Source organism: Cebus imitator, unplaced genomic scaffold (genome assembly GCF_001604975.1).
Source record: "Cebus imitator isolate Cc_AM_T3 unplaced genomic scaffold, Cebus_imitator-1.0 Scaffold34, whole genome shotgun sequence".
Classification (NCBI taxonomy): Eukaryota; Metazoa; Chordata; class Mammalia; order Primates; family Cebidae; genus Cebus; species Cebus imitator.
In genome coordinates this window covers 540,858-558,894 of record NW_016107349.1, presented here as the reverse complement: position 1 = coordinate 558,894, position 18,037 = coordinate 540,858, and the positions used below count along the sequence as shown (strand labels likewise).

The following is an 18,037-nucleotide window of genomic DNA, read 5'->3' as shown; positions in this document are numbered from 1 at the left end:
TTACCTTTTAATCGTTAACAGTGCCCCTCCCTTGTTGGCCCCCCATCCTCTGTGATATTGTTTAATGTGTTCCTCCTGCCCTCTCAGCCGCTCCTATGAACTGGTAGATCTTCAGGAGACTTAGTAGGTTCTTGGATCTGCTTTTGCTTTTGTTTTAATAACCCTTCCCTGGGTGGCTGTGCACTTCTTATTGCTTCTGTCTGGCAGGCAGGTGCTGGCTGCTTTTCTTCTTGCCAGGTTGAGGTTGGTGGCGGAGTGGTTATCAGTGTGACCCGTCTGTCACTGGTCTCCCATCCACATTGCAGCCAGTGGTTTTACAGCAGCTGCCTTGCAAGCATGGCTGACATTTGTGCTGCATTTGAGTTTGCAAGATGGAGGTTTTAAATTCCATAGTTTCTTCAGCATTATTAGCTCATGATTTCTTCTAAAAAAGAATACTTACTTAGTTGGTTATTCTAAAAAATAGTAAATGTTCGATTCTTTTTACCTATCAGTTTTCAAAATAATAATCAGCACCCTGTTATGAAGTCATGGATTTTAAAAAATTTGATGTGCTTTGATCAGTTGCCGTCTTTTTTATTTTTGGTGCTCAAGTTTCCTGTTTTGTAAAGTGGGAGCCCGTTCAGGTTACCTTCTGCTTTCTGTTTTTTTTTTGGCCAGTCACACCTGAGCAGCATCTTTAGATGGAACATTTTTCTAGAAGGCCTGGTTTCTTTCAGTGGGAAATAGTTTTCAACCCCATAATCTGGGTTGTCATTGGTCTGAGGCTTTTTAGGGCACTGAGATAGGATTTTTTTTTAGAAAAATAAAAATAAATTATGAGTTTATATTGATATTTCCAATTCACTTAACTTCACTCCTTTGATTTTTATATTGGTATCTTTCCTGTGATGCTGAAAATTCTAATGACAGCAATATTATTTGTTTCATCCTTCTATATATAGTAGGCTCAAAATAACATTGCCAATATTATTTTCAACGATAGGTCTGCTGAATGTAGAGATGGCTTTGTGGTTATTTTTGTGCTTGCATTATATCCTACCAGACATACGGTCAAATAGGCGTTTTCTCATCGCTTGGAATAATTATTCTCCCTGTGGTCATGCTGGTAACAGGTTTATTTCGTTTTTGCTTTTGATCTTTTACGTATCACTGTTTTTAATTTAATTTTTCTTTTTAGGCACATAAAATAATTGTATGGTTCAGTTCCGCAGTAAAAACTCGAAGTTGAGGTACATTGAGAGACCCCTCCCCTGCCCACTGCCCCTCCCATGTGTGTAGTTAGACATTTGTGTGGAGTTTCCCTTTGCCCCTCTGTGGTTCCTTTTTGTTCCTTTTTGATGCTGGTAGCGCATGCACTGTGAACCTGTTCCTGGAGAGCACTTCCCAACAGGGCACGTGGATTCCTCAGTCTCCCCTGAGGCGGGGAGGCTTCCAGGGACCTGATTTGATCCTGTTGGTGGACAGGTGTCTGCAGAGTTGTTGGGTTTTTTTCAGTTCTTCTGCCCTATCTCTGTAGCAGGAAGCTAGTTCTTCTAGAGTTTCCTAAAATTTCTTATTTCATTTTCCCACTGATAGCCAAACACTCAGTCCTACAAAGTTAATTGGCCTTGGCCAGTTTGGGTTTTGCATGCAGTCACTTTTGGGCAAAAACTGGATTGATTCAGGCTTTTCATCCTCTCCTTCTCCCAGGTTCCAGAACTTACCTGCTTTCTCAGAACTGGGGTGCTGTGTGTGAGTCCATACATCCTCCTCTGGCCTCTCTGGGCTCCACTGCTGTAGAGCTGGCCCTAAAGGGGCCTGGGCAGCCAGAGCTCTGGAATTGGCAGTGGATCTTCCTGAGCCACTGACTCTGCTTTCTTCTAGACATCACTTCAGTGCCCTTCTAGGATGGGTGCTGGGGCCGGGCAGGGTCAGAGTGCTGGCTTAGGTGAGCCCTTGTTGTTCTGGACCCTTTCCTGTGGCTGCCTGCTCAGGCGAGGCCATGATAGGTCCAGGCTGTCTGTGATCCAGCTGCAGCTCTTGAGGCCACACCTGGAGCAAATCAGGAGACCTTCCTACCTGGATTATCCAGCAGCTGCTCTGTTGTACTGAGAAGCTTCTGTTGTCACGTCACCTGCCTGCAGTCCCATCCCTTTCAAGCCTAGGAGGGAGGGGACAGCTCTGGTCCCTTAGGGCTGAATGTGTCTTTGAGCCCCTGCCAACCCTCCATCTCATCTTCTTTCTTCTTTTGGAGGAGACACAACCCTCCTCGCGGTGCTTAGTGCAGTGGACTCTAGGTGCTGTCTTTCCATATTTATACAAAAGACTCTAAAATCAGAAACACCAAAACCAATTAGAAATACCTTTTTTGATCTCTTAAGCTTGCTAACAAAAGCCAGGGCCTCTGAGATTAAAGACAAAATAAAACAATGTATTCAACATTTGTCCTAAGCTGCCTCCACCAGTGCCAGGGTGGTGGAGGTGGGTGGGAAAGGGGCGCCAGGAGGGGCCAGGAGGGTCCTCAGCTTTGCACCTGAGAACAGTTTCCGGAGACTCGTGTGTGATGCTGGGTAAGCTGGAATTGTGTACACCTGTGTGGATGGTTTGAGTCGCCCAGGTTCCCGGAGAGGATTGCTGCCCTAAAGACAACTGCTCTGGATAATTTCTCTAGAATACACAAGCCCTCATCTACTTGTTAGGCCTTGCCACATGACCATGTGCATGTAGATGGTCCGTGCTAGATGACTTTGCCCTTGGTCCTCATGCAGGGATAGGTTCTCCCCACTCACAGCTCGCCCACGCCGGCGCAGTGACGGTCACACTTGAGGCTCCATGGGCGTCTCTTCGGCCTTCATTCCTGTGTGCTGTTTATGCCTCCTTTTCTATGGGACTCCTGTAGAGATGGTAATTGAAGATTCCACCCCAGCCAGCCCCACAGTGATGTTTTTCTGCGGTGGCCATGCCAAGTCTTGGTGTCAAATAGGATAGCTGGGGTCATATGGTGGGCTGTTTGGAGCAGCTACACTGACAGGCCCCTCCTTTGCCTTTTACCCTGAGGGCCCTGCTACCTTCAGATCTGACTGGCCCATTCACTCATGCACACTCGTCCTGTCAGCAATCTTGTCCTGCACACCTGTCCCACCCCAGGGATAGGCTTGTTCTGGACACACAGAGATGACCAGGAGGCCCTGGTACTCACGGGACCCTGGAGAGATGCTGGGGACACAGCTCAGAGCTGAGGTGGGGGCAGGGACACTAGCGGTTGCCCACAGCCCCTGAGTCCACTCACGCACGTGAGATGCAGGGATGACCAGGGCCCCACGTCGCCCTCAGTCCTTGACGTCCAGAGCACAGGTCCTTACAGTTGGGGATTGGCGACCCTCTCAAAACCGTGTGCAAGAAGAGTTCCAGCAGCCAGTGGGCTTTGTGGTTCTTGAGGGCTCCCAGGGGGGTCTTGAGCCCACCTCTGGGACCTCTGGGAAGAAATCCTGATGTGTCAGGGCCATTGTCACAGATTGTGAGTGTTCACGTGGTTTCTAATCTCAGGGAGGGGTGGGAGGTGGTGAGGGCTGGGGTGGAGGAAGCCTGAGTGTGAGGTGTGTCAGCTGCCCCTTCCTGGCTGGCCCCGTGCATTCAGGCCTGCTTCTGGCCATTGGAGATGTTTAGGGGATGTTTGGAAGCAGGCCTGAATGCATGGGGCCTGCTAGGGCAGTGCCAATCGGGCAGTGTCCCAGGAGAGAGTGCAGAGCTGACTGTGGGCCTCAAGGCTCTGGTGAGGATGGCTTGAGAAGGCTGGCCAGCCGTATCCCTGGCTGCCTGAGGGGCCCTGCCTTCAGTTTTTCAGGACAGAGACTGGCGCTGGCAGCCAACCTTGGGGATCCAGTGAATGGGCACTGGAACCAGGCAGCAACCCAGTGTCCCGGTCACTTTTGTGGCCTCTTGGCTGTGCCTTCTCTGGGACAGGACCTGGTCCTTTCTGTGACCACTGACCGTGGTCCCAGGCCCTGTCATTGCAGTGACAATAACCATGGTGCCAGCCACTGCATGGAGACCCTTACCCAGATTGTCGCTGGTCCCCACAGCCAGCCTCCAAGCAGGCATATCCTGACCCCTTTGAAACATCTGGACACCTGGGAAACAGCAGCTGTGGGTCCATGCAGCCTGCCCTTGGGCGGAGTGAACATGAGAACCCACCCACTTCTGAACTCGTGCTCACAGGCCCGTGACACAGGCTCATGTCAGCTTCAGCTCAGCTTGCCGGGGGATGAGGTCAGGCAGGAGGACCCCCTTCCACAGATAAGGAGGCCAGGGTTCTAAGGGTTAAGTAGTTGTCATAGTCATGCGGAGATGGAGGGGATCCAAAGTGGCCAGACCCTGGACGTCTTTGGATTGCCACCTGCCTTTCTGTGACCAGCTGCCTGTCAGCAGGAGGAGCGTGCCGGGCCCTGACAGAACAGACTCAGCCCCTGGGCTTTTCGAGGCTGGCCTCAGTGTCCACTCCACAGACTGAAGTCTCCGGTCACTTCCTCCCCTTGTCTCCCATCCACGTCTTGGAGTGCTGAGGGAGGCTCAGCGGTGGAAGGAGCTGGGCACAGAGCCAACTGCATGCCAAACAGCGCCCCCTTCTCAGATGCTGAGTGGTGGCCAGGGCCATCCCTTAAGGTCCCTTCAGCGCCAGGCCCGAGGGCAGCTCAGGACAGCAGCAGGGTCATCAGCTGTCTGCTCAGCTCTGGGAAGATACTTCTATGGACAAGCCATTCAGCTGCTAGGCCAATCCTTGCTCAGCCTGGAAACGGGGGCTCCCAGTGGTCGGTGTGGCCTGTCCCTGCCCTGACTCACTCTGTGCTGGCCCAGGTTCCTCTTCTGTGAGAATGTAGGGCACAGGTGAGCCCAGGGATCATGAGAGCTGAGAATGCTCATCCCAAATATACTTGTGTTAACTCAGCATTCCAGAGGACCTGTAGGGCCCCAGTCCTTTGTAGGAAACCAAAGGATCACATTAAATAGTGGGGCTGGAGGAATTCTGTGGCCTTATGAGACCATCTCGGGGGACCTCTGAAGTCCTTCCTCATCCAGCACTGTGCTTGTGTGAGGCTGGTTCCTTCATGGGTATCTGCGGAGACTGCGCAGCGCTAAGGCTGGTTGCAGAAGTGGGTCACAGAATCTGCTGTCTGCCCCGGAGACGATGGCACCACAGAGGCTCACAGAAGTGCACTGCAGTACTGTGCTGCTCATGCAGTGTCTTTTGTTTGGGAAATGTCATGATTTTTCATAAAATGTTATATATGTTAACATGCAGTGGATTCACTATTATTTTTAAATGCATTTGTATACAAAAAAATTCTTATTGGTAAATGTCAGTAGCTACAACCCACCTACACAAACGGTTTTTGTTTTTAGTGAGTCCTCAGAGATTTCAAGATATAAAAGGGTCCTGAAATGAAAATGTTTTAGAGCTGCTGTTTTAATGTTGTCCCGGAAATAAACAAAGCAGTTGTGATGATAATCCCAGTTGACACTGATTGATCCAAGTAAGACACTACAGGGTCTTCATACCACTGCACAAATGAGCAGATGGACATTCAGCTTTGACCAACCAGTGCCTTCTGCCTCCTGGGAGTGTGCCCTGTGGGTGGGGAGGTCAGAAGCCCCAGGGACACCCAGATGGGTGAGAAGTCCGCCCTTCCTGGGGGGAAGCAGGTGTCGGGGGGAATCTAGCACTTTCCAGAGGGCTGTCTGTGGTGGTCTGCATGGTGGTTAAGGGAGGTGCCATGGGAATAAAGGGAGTCGGGGAAGATTCCGCATGGAGGAGGCATTCCAGCTACATCTTGAAGGATCACCCTTTAGGGTTGGCTGAGTGAAGCAAACGGGGGGATGGACCACCCAGGGGAAAAAGGCCATGAGCGAGGTATGGGGAAAGGAAGAAGGAGATCGATGCCAGCCTGGTCCCCGCCCTCAAGACTCTGCTGACCACACAAGGGTGTGACCTGGGTGGGAAGGTGATGGCCCTGGTGCAGTGTGTCTTGCTGGTGCTCTGTGGCCACCAGCATCTAGAGGTGGTGGAGCCAGAAGAAGTGCTCGCAGCCGTTTCAGTGCTGTCTCTTACTGTGTGCCTTGCCCTCCCCTGAAGGAGAACCACTGTCGCCGCATCAAGATTCTGGGGGACTGCTACTACTGCGTGTCAGGCCTCACCCAGCCCAAGACTGACCATGCCCACTGCTGTGTGGAGATGGGGCTCGACATGATTGACACCATCACGTAAGTAACCCGAGGGGCTGAGAGGAGCGGCCTGGGGCGTCTGCATGTTGAGTCCTGGAAGCTGAGCCACCTTCTGCCCCACATGGGTTCCCCACTCAGGACCTCACTGTGTCCTGGTGGGTCTGTCTGAGGTTGCAGAGAATGATGGCAGTATCAAGAAGGTGCTGGGTTCAGGAAGCCCGGCCTGTGCCTGAAAGGCTGCTTTCATGATTCCCACCTTTACATTTCGTGTATGACTGTATTTCTTTGTCCACAGGAATCCTGCATATTGTCAGGTATGCATGAGTCATGCAAAAATAAATTAGTTTTTAGCTTAGCCAGATAAGACATTCAGAAAGATTTGGCCCCAATCTAGCTGAATTCTCGATTAAAAGGAAGGTTTGGCCTCAATCTAGCTGAATTCTCTTAAAAGGAAGGAAATGTGTGTGTTTCTCTTCACTCAGTAAGGTGACTGGGTCTCAGGCGCTCTCTGTGTGGGGAGACAGGCTTGGGATCCAGGCAGGTGAGTTTTCGTGGAATGAGTATTACACCTGTGAGGCCAGGCCTGCCCCTTTCTTGGTCAGTGTTATATTGTCATCATCCTTATCAGAGACTGAGATGAAGACACAGATGTTTTTGTCAAGTTAGGGAAGGTGTGGAGCTAGAAAGCTGAGCTAATGTATGGAGTGTGGATCCAAACATGCATCTGAAAATGGGGAGAGGTGGGTATGCTCCAGTGAGATGGGGCCAACAGGGATTGGGGCATAGCATCATACCTAGAGCGAGAAAGTAGAGCATAAGAATTGTGTAGAGAGACGTTGGGTAGCTGTGGGTGAAAGGATGCATAGGCAAACACCCCAGCCAGCGAGGCTGAGAGACGGTGAGACAGCTGGCTCCCTGTGCCGCGTGGCTGCCTCGTGGGCCGCCCCATGTGGTGCTCCTGCAGACAAACAGTGTGGCTGGAAAGAGGCGGTCGGGAGCAGGCCAGCACCTCGGGCATTGCGCCCACTTCTGGCACCTGCGTGTCAGAGACACGTGAGCAAAGGTGAACCCTGGGGGCAGCGGTTCTCCAGCAGGGCTTCATGTCAGTCGCCTGGTGAGAACCAAAGGCCCTGATGGCGGCTCCACCCCAAGAGCCCGAGGGGGCTTGTTTGGAGTGTGATCTGGGACTGAGAGTGGAAAAGCCCCCCAGCTGACCTTAGTATGCAGCCACTCAGAGAGCCGTTGACCTAGAGAACAGCAGCCTGGCTGGAGGAGACGCTAGGCAGAAGCGGGAAGGAAGGAGGACACCTGGCTTGAAGAAGACTTAGAGGTGATGTCGTCTCCTGTTCTCTGAAACAATGGGATGTTGTCACAGCACATCATACATATTGTATGTTGCGTCTTAGATGACATCATACCTCACTTTATACCACATATCACTTGTATATTATGTGTCATGTGTCATATGTTGCATAACATGTTTCATCTAATACGTATCATATATCACATATCACATAATCTACATATCACATATTGTATCATATATCACACATCATATAATTGTCTTTCTTCTTTCATAATAGATCACATCACATCATCATATCACATTATGTGATAGATCACGTGATATCACATCACATATCGTATGCTATTTGTGTGTATATAGATCATATATTATGTCAGATCTGGTTTTGTGTGATCTCCTTGGGGGAAAATGAGGCTCTGTAGGTGGAAGCTCTAAGGAGACAGATGTCTGTCCATTCGCTTAGTAAACATCTGTAAAGCCCCAACTTGGTGCGTGCCGAGCACAGACACAAGCAGAGTTGAGTGATGTGGGCTGACCTGGTTGACCAGGTGGCTCACGGAGTTGAACCGGATGGTCTTGTGCTCCTGAAGGTTGGCGACCCTAGCTGTGCTGACCGGGGTCCTCCTGAGAGGGCTCTGGTGCTTTCTGTTGGCCCCTGGTCTCCTCACCTGGCTGCTTATGCTCCTGTGCTCAGTGATGCCCCATTGGTCACATGAGGGCCTTAAAGGGTGCCATCCTTCCTTCCAGTCCTGTTTCTGCTTGATATGAATGTTGACGGGTGATAAGCTGTTTCTGCAGGCGCGCCTCTTTCTGGCTGCAGCCCAGGAAGCCCAGCATCAGCTCTCTGGTTCTACACCTGGCATGGAGCTGCCTGAAGCTGCAAGCCCACCTGGCTTGCTCCATTTTCTGGTTTACTTGCTCCATAAACCTGTGTTCCCTTGGCCAGCTCACCTGACATTCCAGCCACTGGCTGTCAGTCTGTGAGGTTCTCCAGACTTTGGTGCCCTCAGCTCCATATCTCTGGCCCTGTTACCTGAGACTGGTGTATCCTAGTGCCGGGGGTATCTTCCTGGGCCTTCTCTGGCTTCTGTCTGCTTGGGCTCCTGATTCCCAGAGTGTTCCCAGGGCCTCAGGAATCTCTACACACCAGAGTTCCTGTCACTCAGCTTCTTGGCTCTGGACCAGAAGAAAAGCCAGCGAAGACTGAGCGCAGAAGATACTTTCCAGCCAAACAAACCCTTCTTCCTCCTCAGACTGTCACAGACTCTGGGACCCACCCGTGTGTGCTCTGCATGGCTGGCCTTCTGCTGGGACCATCCTGACATCTGGTGCATCTGCTGCCAGCCACATTGGGCTTTGTGTGTTCCTGCCTTGCACATGCAGGATGGAATTTGTTTATCAACAGGAGGAGCTTGCCCGGGCAGAGGAGGACACTTTACGTAATGTCTTTCTCTTCCTCCTACCTTGGAGTGGAGTGTTTTATTTGAAAGTTTGGAAACATAAGCACTGCTTGGGAAGCACTCAGAACAGGTGAAGTGGCCAGAGCTAACCTTTCCCCTCAGGGCTCCACGCTGGGCCTGGCAGCTGTGCACACTGGCTCTGTTTGCCCCCTGCCACTTCTCAGTAGTGAGGTCTGCACTCTCATCTACATTTTTTCCTGTCTTGAGTCTGCTTCTGTTCCAGAAAGCCCTTCCCATCTTCAAAGGAGTGGGCCATGCCCCAAGACACTAATTTCAGGGGTTGCCCACTGACTTCCTCTTCGGTAGAGCTCTGGGTGGCGGGCCCAGTGCCTGAGTGCCCAGGAAGGAAAGGGGCCTGTGGGTCAGATATGTCCCTTTCCAAGGCCCACAGAGAGATCTGTTCTAGGCTTGGGGAATTCTGAGTGGACAGAGGAAATCCTAAGGCATATAAGGGATGTGTATTAGTCTGTCGTGACACTGTTATCAAGAACTACCTGAGACTGGGTAATTTAAAAAGAAAATAGGTTTAATTGAATCATAGTTCTGCAGGCTCAACAGGAGGCATGGCTGGGAAGGCCTCAGGAAGCTTACAGTCATGGTGGAAGGCAAAGGGAGGCAAGCACGTCTTCTCATGGCAGCAGGAGGGAGAGCGCGAAGGGGGAAGTGCTGCACACTTTTAAACTGGATCTGGTAGAATTCCCTCACTGTCCTGTGAACAGCAAGGGGGAAATCCGCTCCCATCATCCAGTGACTTCCCACCAGGTCCCTTCCCTAACATTGGGAATTGCAACTGGACATGAGATTTGGGTGGGGACATAGAGCCAAATCATATCAGTATGGTTTGGCTGGTTGGAAGATTCCTGAAGCATCTCATGCAGACTCTGTGTTTCCAGAGGAGGCTCTGATAGAGGATGGGGGTTGGGGCTCCACTATCAGCCTCTCTTCAGGCCAGTGCTTTGCTGGTAGCACAAGAAAGAAATTGCTGCAGGTGCAAGCAAGCATGCATCCAGAGCTGGCTCTTGGCTTCTGAGGTTGGAGAAAATCTTTCCCTTGTTGAACAAGTGGGGAATGGTCTTGTTTTTTCACTTTGAAGAATGTTTATTTCTATGAGAAAAACTAATAGACATATTTTCCTTTTCTGATCTCTCAACCTAGGCCCCCCATGCTTAGCGTCTAGTTATTTTTCATGCACATCAATCATTTGGGAAGAGTCTAGGACCCATTTTGCCAAATGCCTGTGAGCCGAGTGAAGCTCCAGTGTGAATCCAGGTGGGGCTGAGAGAGGCCCTCTGAAGTGCAGGGTGGGGCATCTCTTTGTAAAGACAAGGTAAAGAACAGTGGACTTGGAAGTGGGAGCCCAGGGCCTCTACCTTCCTTGGCCACCCAGCTCGGGCAGCCTGGCTCTCTGGGAGCCGTAGCATTGAGAGGCCAGAGCAGTGGGCTGGGGTGTCTCCAAGGCCCCGTGGCTCATGCAGCTGGGCCTGGGCAGTCTGACCCTGCCCCCAGATTACTTGCCCTGACCTCTACTACTAGATCAGATCCACCTCTCTCTCAAACTTGGGCTTTAACTAGGAGCGTGGTAAATGATCTTAAGGAAATGCCCATTAATTTTTATTGGTGTGATTCTTAGTGAATTCTTTAAAAGTGATATACATTCCCTGTTTGGGCCAGGTGGTTTCTGTCTATAGGAGAGATGAAGATGAGGTGAGAAGTATCCTAACTGTCCAGCGAGTTTGGTGACTGGGCTGGTCTTGCTCCTGAAGCGCTGTGTGACCCTGGACATGTCTCTTTTGTCCTGGAGCTTCAGTTTTTCTGTAAAATAGCTGATTCCGCCTCATGACATACTGTCTCTGAGCCCACGGAGCATTGGAAGGATGAGGGTGGCAGAACCAGCCTCCCAGCTGCTGCAGCCAGGCTGACAAGGCCAGGTGCCATGTCCTGAGGTTTGGGACCAGTCCTTGACCTTGAATTTCCAGTGGGGTTTCTGCAGGACTCCCATGATGGCCAGGTTGCAGGGATACAGGCAGCATATCAGTGCCTGTGTCAATCTCTGACCTTCCATGTGATGAGAGGCTCAGTCTGAGGCTTCCCAATGCTCCCTCTCTATATTCCATACTTGGAAGTCATCTGTGATACTCTTGGAGCAGAAGGAAGGGGGCATTTTCTCCTGCTAGTGAAGTCATATGAAGCCTGAACCTCTCCCTGGGGCCTGGCTTGGGGGATACTCAGGTCTGAGTCCCTCTTCCCCACTGGGACATTGCTCTGTGTGAGGTCTGTCCTTATCCACCTTCTTCTGCTCAGAGACCCCTCCCCTCTGACACATACCACCAGCTCTGCTCCCCTCCCAGAGAGGCCCTGAGTATTAGGTCACCCTAGGGAGCTGCTCCTAGCCAGCCAGTTCTGGCCTATCAAAATGGCATTTTATAGGGTTTCCGCCACCTCATCCCCAGCTGCTCTTTCCTGAGTGGGCTGGGGAGCTTCTGATTTCAGGAACCTGCCAGATTACTAGCTCCCATCCCTCAGGGGATGCCTCAGGTTCCTTGAGTCCTTAATTTTCTCTGCAGTAAAATGGAGGAATAGTGTATGCATCTCTGAGTTGTTTTGAGAATTTAATGAGCTCTTGGATTAAATGAGCCTGAATAGAGTGGGTTCTAGCAGCCACTGCGAGTATTGATTCATCAGCTCCCAGAAAGAGGGAGCCAGTGGCTGATTCTGCAAGATTCTGTCTGAAGCGACCTGGTTCTGTGCACCCACAGGGATGTGGATTTGTCTGTCCACTTCATGGAGGTAGCCTTGTCCGTCACAGGTGATAGGCAAACCATGAATCAGATTTTGAACAGGAACTTCATTTTTCCATATGACCACCACGTGTGCAAGTCACCATTTTTGCTAAACAGCCTCAATGCAGATGCCTTGCTGGCAGTGCATATTTTGGTTTACTGCGTGGAATTTAGTTAGAAGTAATTGGCATGTCCCTTTCCTCCCTGACCCACTGTTGAGCTGCTAAGTTCAGCTTCTGTGTGCTGCAGCTGTCAGTAGAACTCAATCATCCCCCAGCCTGCATCCCTGGAGGTCGTGCGAGAAGGGATCCCCGCTGACCTTGTCCGCCTGGCACTTGGGCTGTCTCCAACATTACCTCAGATTTTAACAAGGTGGCTTGTGTCTGAGCCATGGAGGATGCCTCAGTTTCTCAGCACGAAAAAACTTGGAGGATTACTTCCTCTAATTATTGGGCTCTAATTTTCAAAGTAGACCTGTTGATAAATTTACAAATGTATTTTCTGTGGGGGAGGCGATGCCAGTGTGCACACGCCTCTACACCCACCACACATGGTTTTCCCTAACATTTTAGGGGACCTGGAGCTTCTGAGTCTTTATATTCTAGATTGAGAAGCTACATTTTTACAGATGGGAAAACTGAGGCCCAGGAGGGGAAGTGAGGAGCCCAAGTTGAGGTGACGAGCTCGAACCACCTGAGGCCGAAACCATTTACCCCGTCCTTCCCGCCACACAAGGATGGGGGCTTGGAGGCTGCTGCAGGCCTGTGGTGGTATTTCTGGAAATTCTGTCTAGGTGACAGTAAATCGGCCTCTGTAGTATTCTCTCTCCTCTCTTTTTTCCGTTATGTGCATAGCTGTAGCTGCAGTACTTAAAATAATGGCTGACGCTCAATAGATGTTCGTTGAACAAATGAATCAATGTGTGCTTACCTGTCCTTTCACTTCCGAGCTTCAGCGCAGCCATGACTAGGTTTCAGCTCTGCCAGAATTTACTCATGCCAAGGGGCCAACGGTGGCCCCCTCTGCCAGAGATGGGTTGCTTCCTCATTTCCTCCCTGTTGGGGTCTAGCTCAGAGGACCAAGGTCAGGGATGTAAGCGGTGGGCAAGTTCAGACTTTTCCTCTGCATAAAAAACACCTGTGATAAATCAGTGAAACTGAGAGCCCCAATAAAGAAAGAACACAGTACAAATAAAGGCAAGAAGGGCTGTGGAAATTCTGTTCCTTGGAAATGAAGTTAAAGGTTCTGTTGGATTTAGACAAAGCCTGCTTGGGCTTCCCAGGAACGGCGAGGCCGAGAGGAGTCATGAGGCGGACAGTTCTGGATGCATCATTTATTTAGAAGTAACTGTCCAGTTAACTGCAGATCTGATGTTACCAAGAGTTGAGATATTTGAGGCAGAACCAACTGGGAAAGATGGAAGATGGGGAGTGTTGGTAGAATGGGGTGGCGTGAATTTGGTTGGAGGCTGGCCGAGGTGCCACATGCCGGGAGCCTAAAGGTCTGCTTTGGTGAGCTCGAGGGGATCTGGGGATGAAGGTGGGCATGGGTCCCATAAGACCCTGTGCCGTTTACCATTTCATGGCTGCAGAGGTACAAACACTAAAAGTGAACAAAAACATTATTAGTATGTTTAGTTATTTATATTTTCCCATACTCATTTCCCTCTGTGAATTTTGAAAAATAAATTTTTATTTTAGTGTTTGATTTCAGTGCCTCTAAGAAGATTGACAAACAACTGAAAAAGTTAAAATAAAAAGGTATATTCAAAATATGTAAAACTACATAGGTAGTAAAGATATATCAGTAGTCTAACTTCCACGTAGCGTAAATCTGTGGCATGCATACTTCTGAGTTTACTGAGGTTTCTGAATGTGTGCTGGGACTTGTGTATTTCTGAGGTCTGGGCAGCCATCTGCCTTGGAATGGCTGCCGAGGCCTTCATGTCCTATGGTTTTGGGGGACAGGCCCTTGTAAGGATGAAGTGGGTAGTGATGGGCGGCTGGCAGATGTTGGGTGGAGGCTAGGGAAGCAATGGGGTTGTGCCAAGCAGGTGCTCCATGAGCCTTGGCAGGGGCTCCAGAAAGGGGGCCCCAGTGGGAAGTCAGGGTGAAGGTGAACCAGTCACTGGCTTCTTGGGTGGGTGGCACAGCCTTGCCTTGCATGTACTGGGCTGTTACTGACAAATGTGATATACAGTGGCCTTCAGAATGGGACTCCAGGCAGGGTTGAGGGCACAGTGAGGGCTGAGCTGGCTTACTGTCCCCACCTGATGGCCCGCCCCAACTCCTCAAAGCTTTTGTTAGTGTTTTCACCCCTGATGGAATAGAAAGAGGAGGTTGGCCTCTTAAGACCTGAGATGCACTAGGTTTGAGTTTAAATGATTTCAAAGCTTGTCAAAGCAGGAGCTGGGTTTATACATGAGGAAACTAAGACACAGAGATGGGCATTATGTACCCAAAGTTGGCTAGGCTTGCCTGGACTTCCCCAGAAGCCCTCAGTTCCCTTACCACGTGCTCTGCCTCTGTTCCCTTCCCTAATGCCCATTTCCAAACTCTCTTGTCCCCACCCCGGCTCCTGGTGAATGCCCCTCACATCACCAGCCTCATGTCTGGATGTGGCCTCCAGGCCTTGACCATAAGTTTGCACTGAGGCCTAAGGCTGAGTGTGTGTCAGGAAGGGGTGGAATGCTTGGGCTGTGGATGTTTCCAGTGGGTTGTCACCTGCATCTGGCCAGCAAGCAGGCTTGGGTCTCTGCGAGGGAGCAGTGGCCACATGCAGCCCTATGTTTGTCTGAACGACACATTCCACAGTGATGACCAGGTCCATCCACCTGGGATTTGGGGACTGCCCTGGGCGGGGAGAGCCCTCTGGGAGGCCATGAAGGGAACTTATGGGTCTGGTGTGGACACATGTAAGCTGGCTGGGAGCATGGGCCAGAGCCACCCCTCCTTTCTAAGGTCATCAGCCCACAGGTGGGCAGGAAGGCACCGTGTCCACTGACTATGCCAGGAGACCTTCGTGCTCAGGCCACATGCAGCAGGGACAAGGCCCAGCTTCCCTGGTGCTCACAGCCTAGCAGTGCAGACCAAGGTGGCCCCCTGGGTAGATGAAAGGTGGTTCCCAGCCCCACGCTCTGTGCCTGTGTTGCAGGTCCGTGGCTGAAGCCACCGAGGTGGACCTGAACATGCGCGTGGGTCTGCACACGGGCAGGGTCCTCTGTGGTGTCCTGGGCTTGCGCAAGTGGCAGTACGATGTGTGGTCCAATGATGTGACCCTGGCCAATGTCATGGAAGCTGCTGGCCTGCCAGGGTAAGTCCGGGTTGGGGTGGGGAGGGGAGGGAGGTAGGTGGGGGCTGCACACCCCTGGATTAAGTTCTTGGTTCAGGTTCTGGGCCATGCTCGTGAGGGCACTTGTGTGAGTGCTCCTAGAGGAGCCTGCCTGTCCCGGCTGCACCTGCCGATGAGCCTCCCTGTGGTGGGCATCCTACTCAGCCCGGCCGCCAGCTCTGTGCTGGGCCCACCTGAGCCTGGTGCACATCTACAAAAAGCCGTCATGGGACCCGATGGGTGTGGGGACCTCTGCCCATGGCGTGGTGCTGTCCTCATGGCTTATTGTCACTACATCACTTCTCTTTTTGTTGTCCTTTGTTTCATTTTTTCAAATATGCAAATGTAAAGTGCTGGGACTTTAGAGGTCCCCCTCCCCCGCAAGCTCCACGCAGCCATCTAGGAGCTCATGGACATCTGGGTCACAGATGATACCTTCTTTGAGCTCTCCGAGAAGCGTCTTGGGCTATTGACAGCTGTGCTCTGTGGCAGGCTAAGCCTTGTCTTGAGGAAGATTTTCAGTGCACCCCTGTGTCACCCCCGGGCCCTGTATTCTTTTTGTGTGATCTTGCAGTGGCTACCGTAGCAGGCAGCTTCTCCAGAATGCTGGCTGCCCCTTGGTGTGCCCTGGGCTCAGCATACAGCAGGGGCTTCAGTGAGAGCTGGCGGATTCCTCTCCCTTTCGGCTCCTGAAGTTGGGCTATGCAGCCACAGTCTCCATGGCTGAGGGAATGGATGAGGCGTCAGCTGAACACAGGAATGCACAGATTTTGCCTTTCTGGAGACTGTGGAGACTGGAAGTTTCCAGACAGCCTCGGTGACCTTCCTAGTTCAGGGCCAGGCTGATGGGGGCGACAGTGTCCTCAGGTGTCCCCAGGGCCCCTTGGGAGGGGTAGCAAGAAGCAATGGCTGAGGCTTGCTGTGAGCTCCCTGCCTGCCCCAGCCCAACGGGAGCTGCTGATGGGGGCACCCAGGGAGCATCCCAGCAGGGACTGGGCCCGGAGATCTGAGTTGATGGCAGGAATCGGCCCCTCTGGACAAGGCAGCACAGGGACCAGCTGAGGGTGGAGTCAGAGAACCTGCCTGTGCTGCCTTCTGGCCCCTTTGTGGCCTCTCCTCTTCCTGGCCTGGCAGTCGCTCTCTGTCCCTCCCACTCCCCCCCTCTCCCACCTGCCTGCTCCTCTGGGGATCCCGGTGGGGCCGCTGCTGGGAAAGGCCTCCTGAGCTCCCGAGCCCTGTCCTCACCCTCTCCGGACCCCGGCGAGCGAGGCAGCTCTGCCTTCAGCAGCCTCCCATCTGAGCCGGGTTCCCTGCTGTCATCCTCAGCCAGCCTCAGAGTTTAACTATGAATCCCAGGCTGTTACCCTTCGAGGAATTCAAAAGGTTGTGCGGTGAAGTGAAGGACTGGGTTTGCAGGGAATGTTTTTGGAAGCTGGGGAGCCTGCTTCTCGCCCCATAAACCTGCGAACTCAGGCGTGCCCTGCTAAGGAGCAGAGGCTGTGTGTGTTCAGCTTTCTGCTGAGATGGTGCTAACCGTGGGGAATTTTCCTGCCCTCACGGGAAGATTGGGTTGGGGAGGCGTGAACGCCAGGCGCCACGGCGCTTCTCACCACCCTGCTCCCCACCCCACCTCGTGTGTGAACACCATGGCCAGCACTGACTTCCTGCTGCCCGGCGGGGTCTGCCCACTTTTTGTGGTGCCAGACCAGACCGTGGTTGGGGAAGGACTTCCATTTCTCCTCTCTCTTTCTCTTCTTCACATCACTGCCACTTTTTTTTTTCTCGACTTCCCTGATGAATCCTGACATATTCTTTCTCTCCCTTGGTTCCTCTGCTCTCCCTCTGGCCTTGTGTCCCCCACCGCAGCCAGCCCTGTGTCCCCTGCCTCAGCCATCCCTGCTCTGCCCTGCTGGGCATGGTTGCTGATGGCCCTGCTGAGTCTCTGTCTGCCGGGGCCCTCCCACGTGGCCTGGGTGAACTTGCATGGGAGCTCGAATGCTCCCTGTGGAGCCTGCCCTTGGGGCGGGGGAAGCCTCTGCCTGTGCCCCTTCCCGGTGAGGCCCCCAGACTCTGACAGCCGTGGATCCCCACTCATCCCACCTCTGCCTCCTCCTTTTGTAGGAAGGTTCATATAACAAAGACGACCCTAGCGTGCTTGAATGGGGACTACGAGGTAGAACCAGGTTACGGACATGAGAGGAACAGTTTCTTGAAAACTCATAACATCGAAACCTTTTTTATTGTGCCATCCCATCGCCGAAAGGTAGGCCCCGGAGCCCCCCTTATCTGGCTGGTCCTTAGCTGCTGGGCCTGTGCAGAGCTTTATAGATGTGACTGCTTCTGCTTCCTCTCCAAACTCTGTGCCTCTAGGCTGTGAACTTGCTAAGAAGGGGAGGGGTGTCCCCACTGTTATTGTCCTGGGCCTTGCCTCTTAGTGCTGTGGGGAGGGGTCTAGTGAGGGAGCCAGGACCCCTAGTCAGAGATCTGGAGTCATCTCGGGGCAGGCCATTTTGTGTCCTCCTTCCCCTTCCTGGGCCTTCATTGCCTCCCCTGCCAAGTGGGCATGAAACCCTGCAGGGAGGTCAGGGGTGGGGACCACTGTGAACTAAGAGGTGCTGGGCATGCAGGTGAGCTGTTACCATCTTACGTGGGGCATTTGAGGTCATCCTGCCCAGAGAAAAGTGGTTTGGACCTGATCAAGAGTGATCAAGCTGCTTTCAGGCCCCTGCAAGGGATCAGGAACAGATTAGAGTGCAGGGCTTAGGCGAGGGGTTCAAGGCTCAGGTGAGGGTGCAGCACTTAGGTGAGGGGTACAGGGCTCAGGTAAGGGGTGCAGGGCTCAGGTAAGGGGTACAGGGCTCAGGTGAGGTGTTCAGGGCTCAGATGAGGGTTCAGGGCTCAGATGAGGGTTCAGGGCTCAGGTGAAGGGTTCAGGGCTCAGGTGAGGGTTCAGGGCTTAG

The 18,037-nt window shown here is 52.2% G+C and overlaps 1 protein-coding gene across 1 annotated transcript in view; it reads left to right on the top strand.

Moving 5' to 3' along the window:
* ADCY1 (adenylate cyclase 1) overlaps nucleotides 1-18,037 on the top strand; it is a 132,874-nt gene that overhangs the window by 64,223 nt on the left and 50,614 nt on the right. The window contains exons 5-7 of the mRNA XM_017524568.2: nucleotides 6,113-6,240; nucleotides 14,901-15,059; nucleotides 17,199-17,340. Coding sequence (XP_017380057.1) covers nucleotides 6,113-6,240; nucleotides 14,901-15,059; nucleotides 17,199-17,340 — 429 coding nt within the window. The remainder of the gene's footprint in view (nucleotides 1-6,112; nucleotides 6,241-14,900; nucleotides 15,060-17,198; nucleotides 17,341-18,037) is intronic.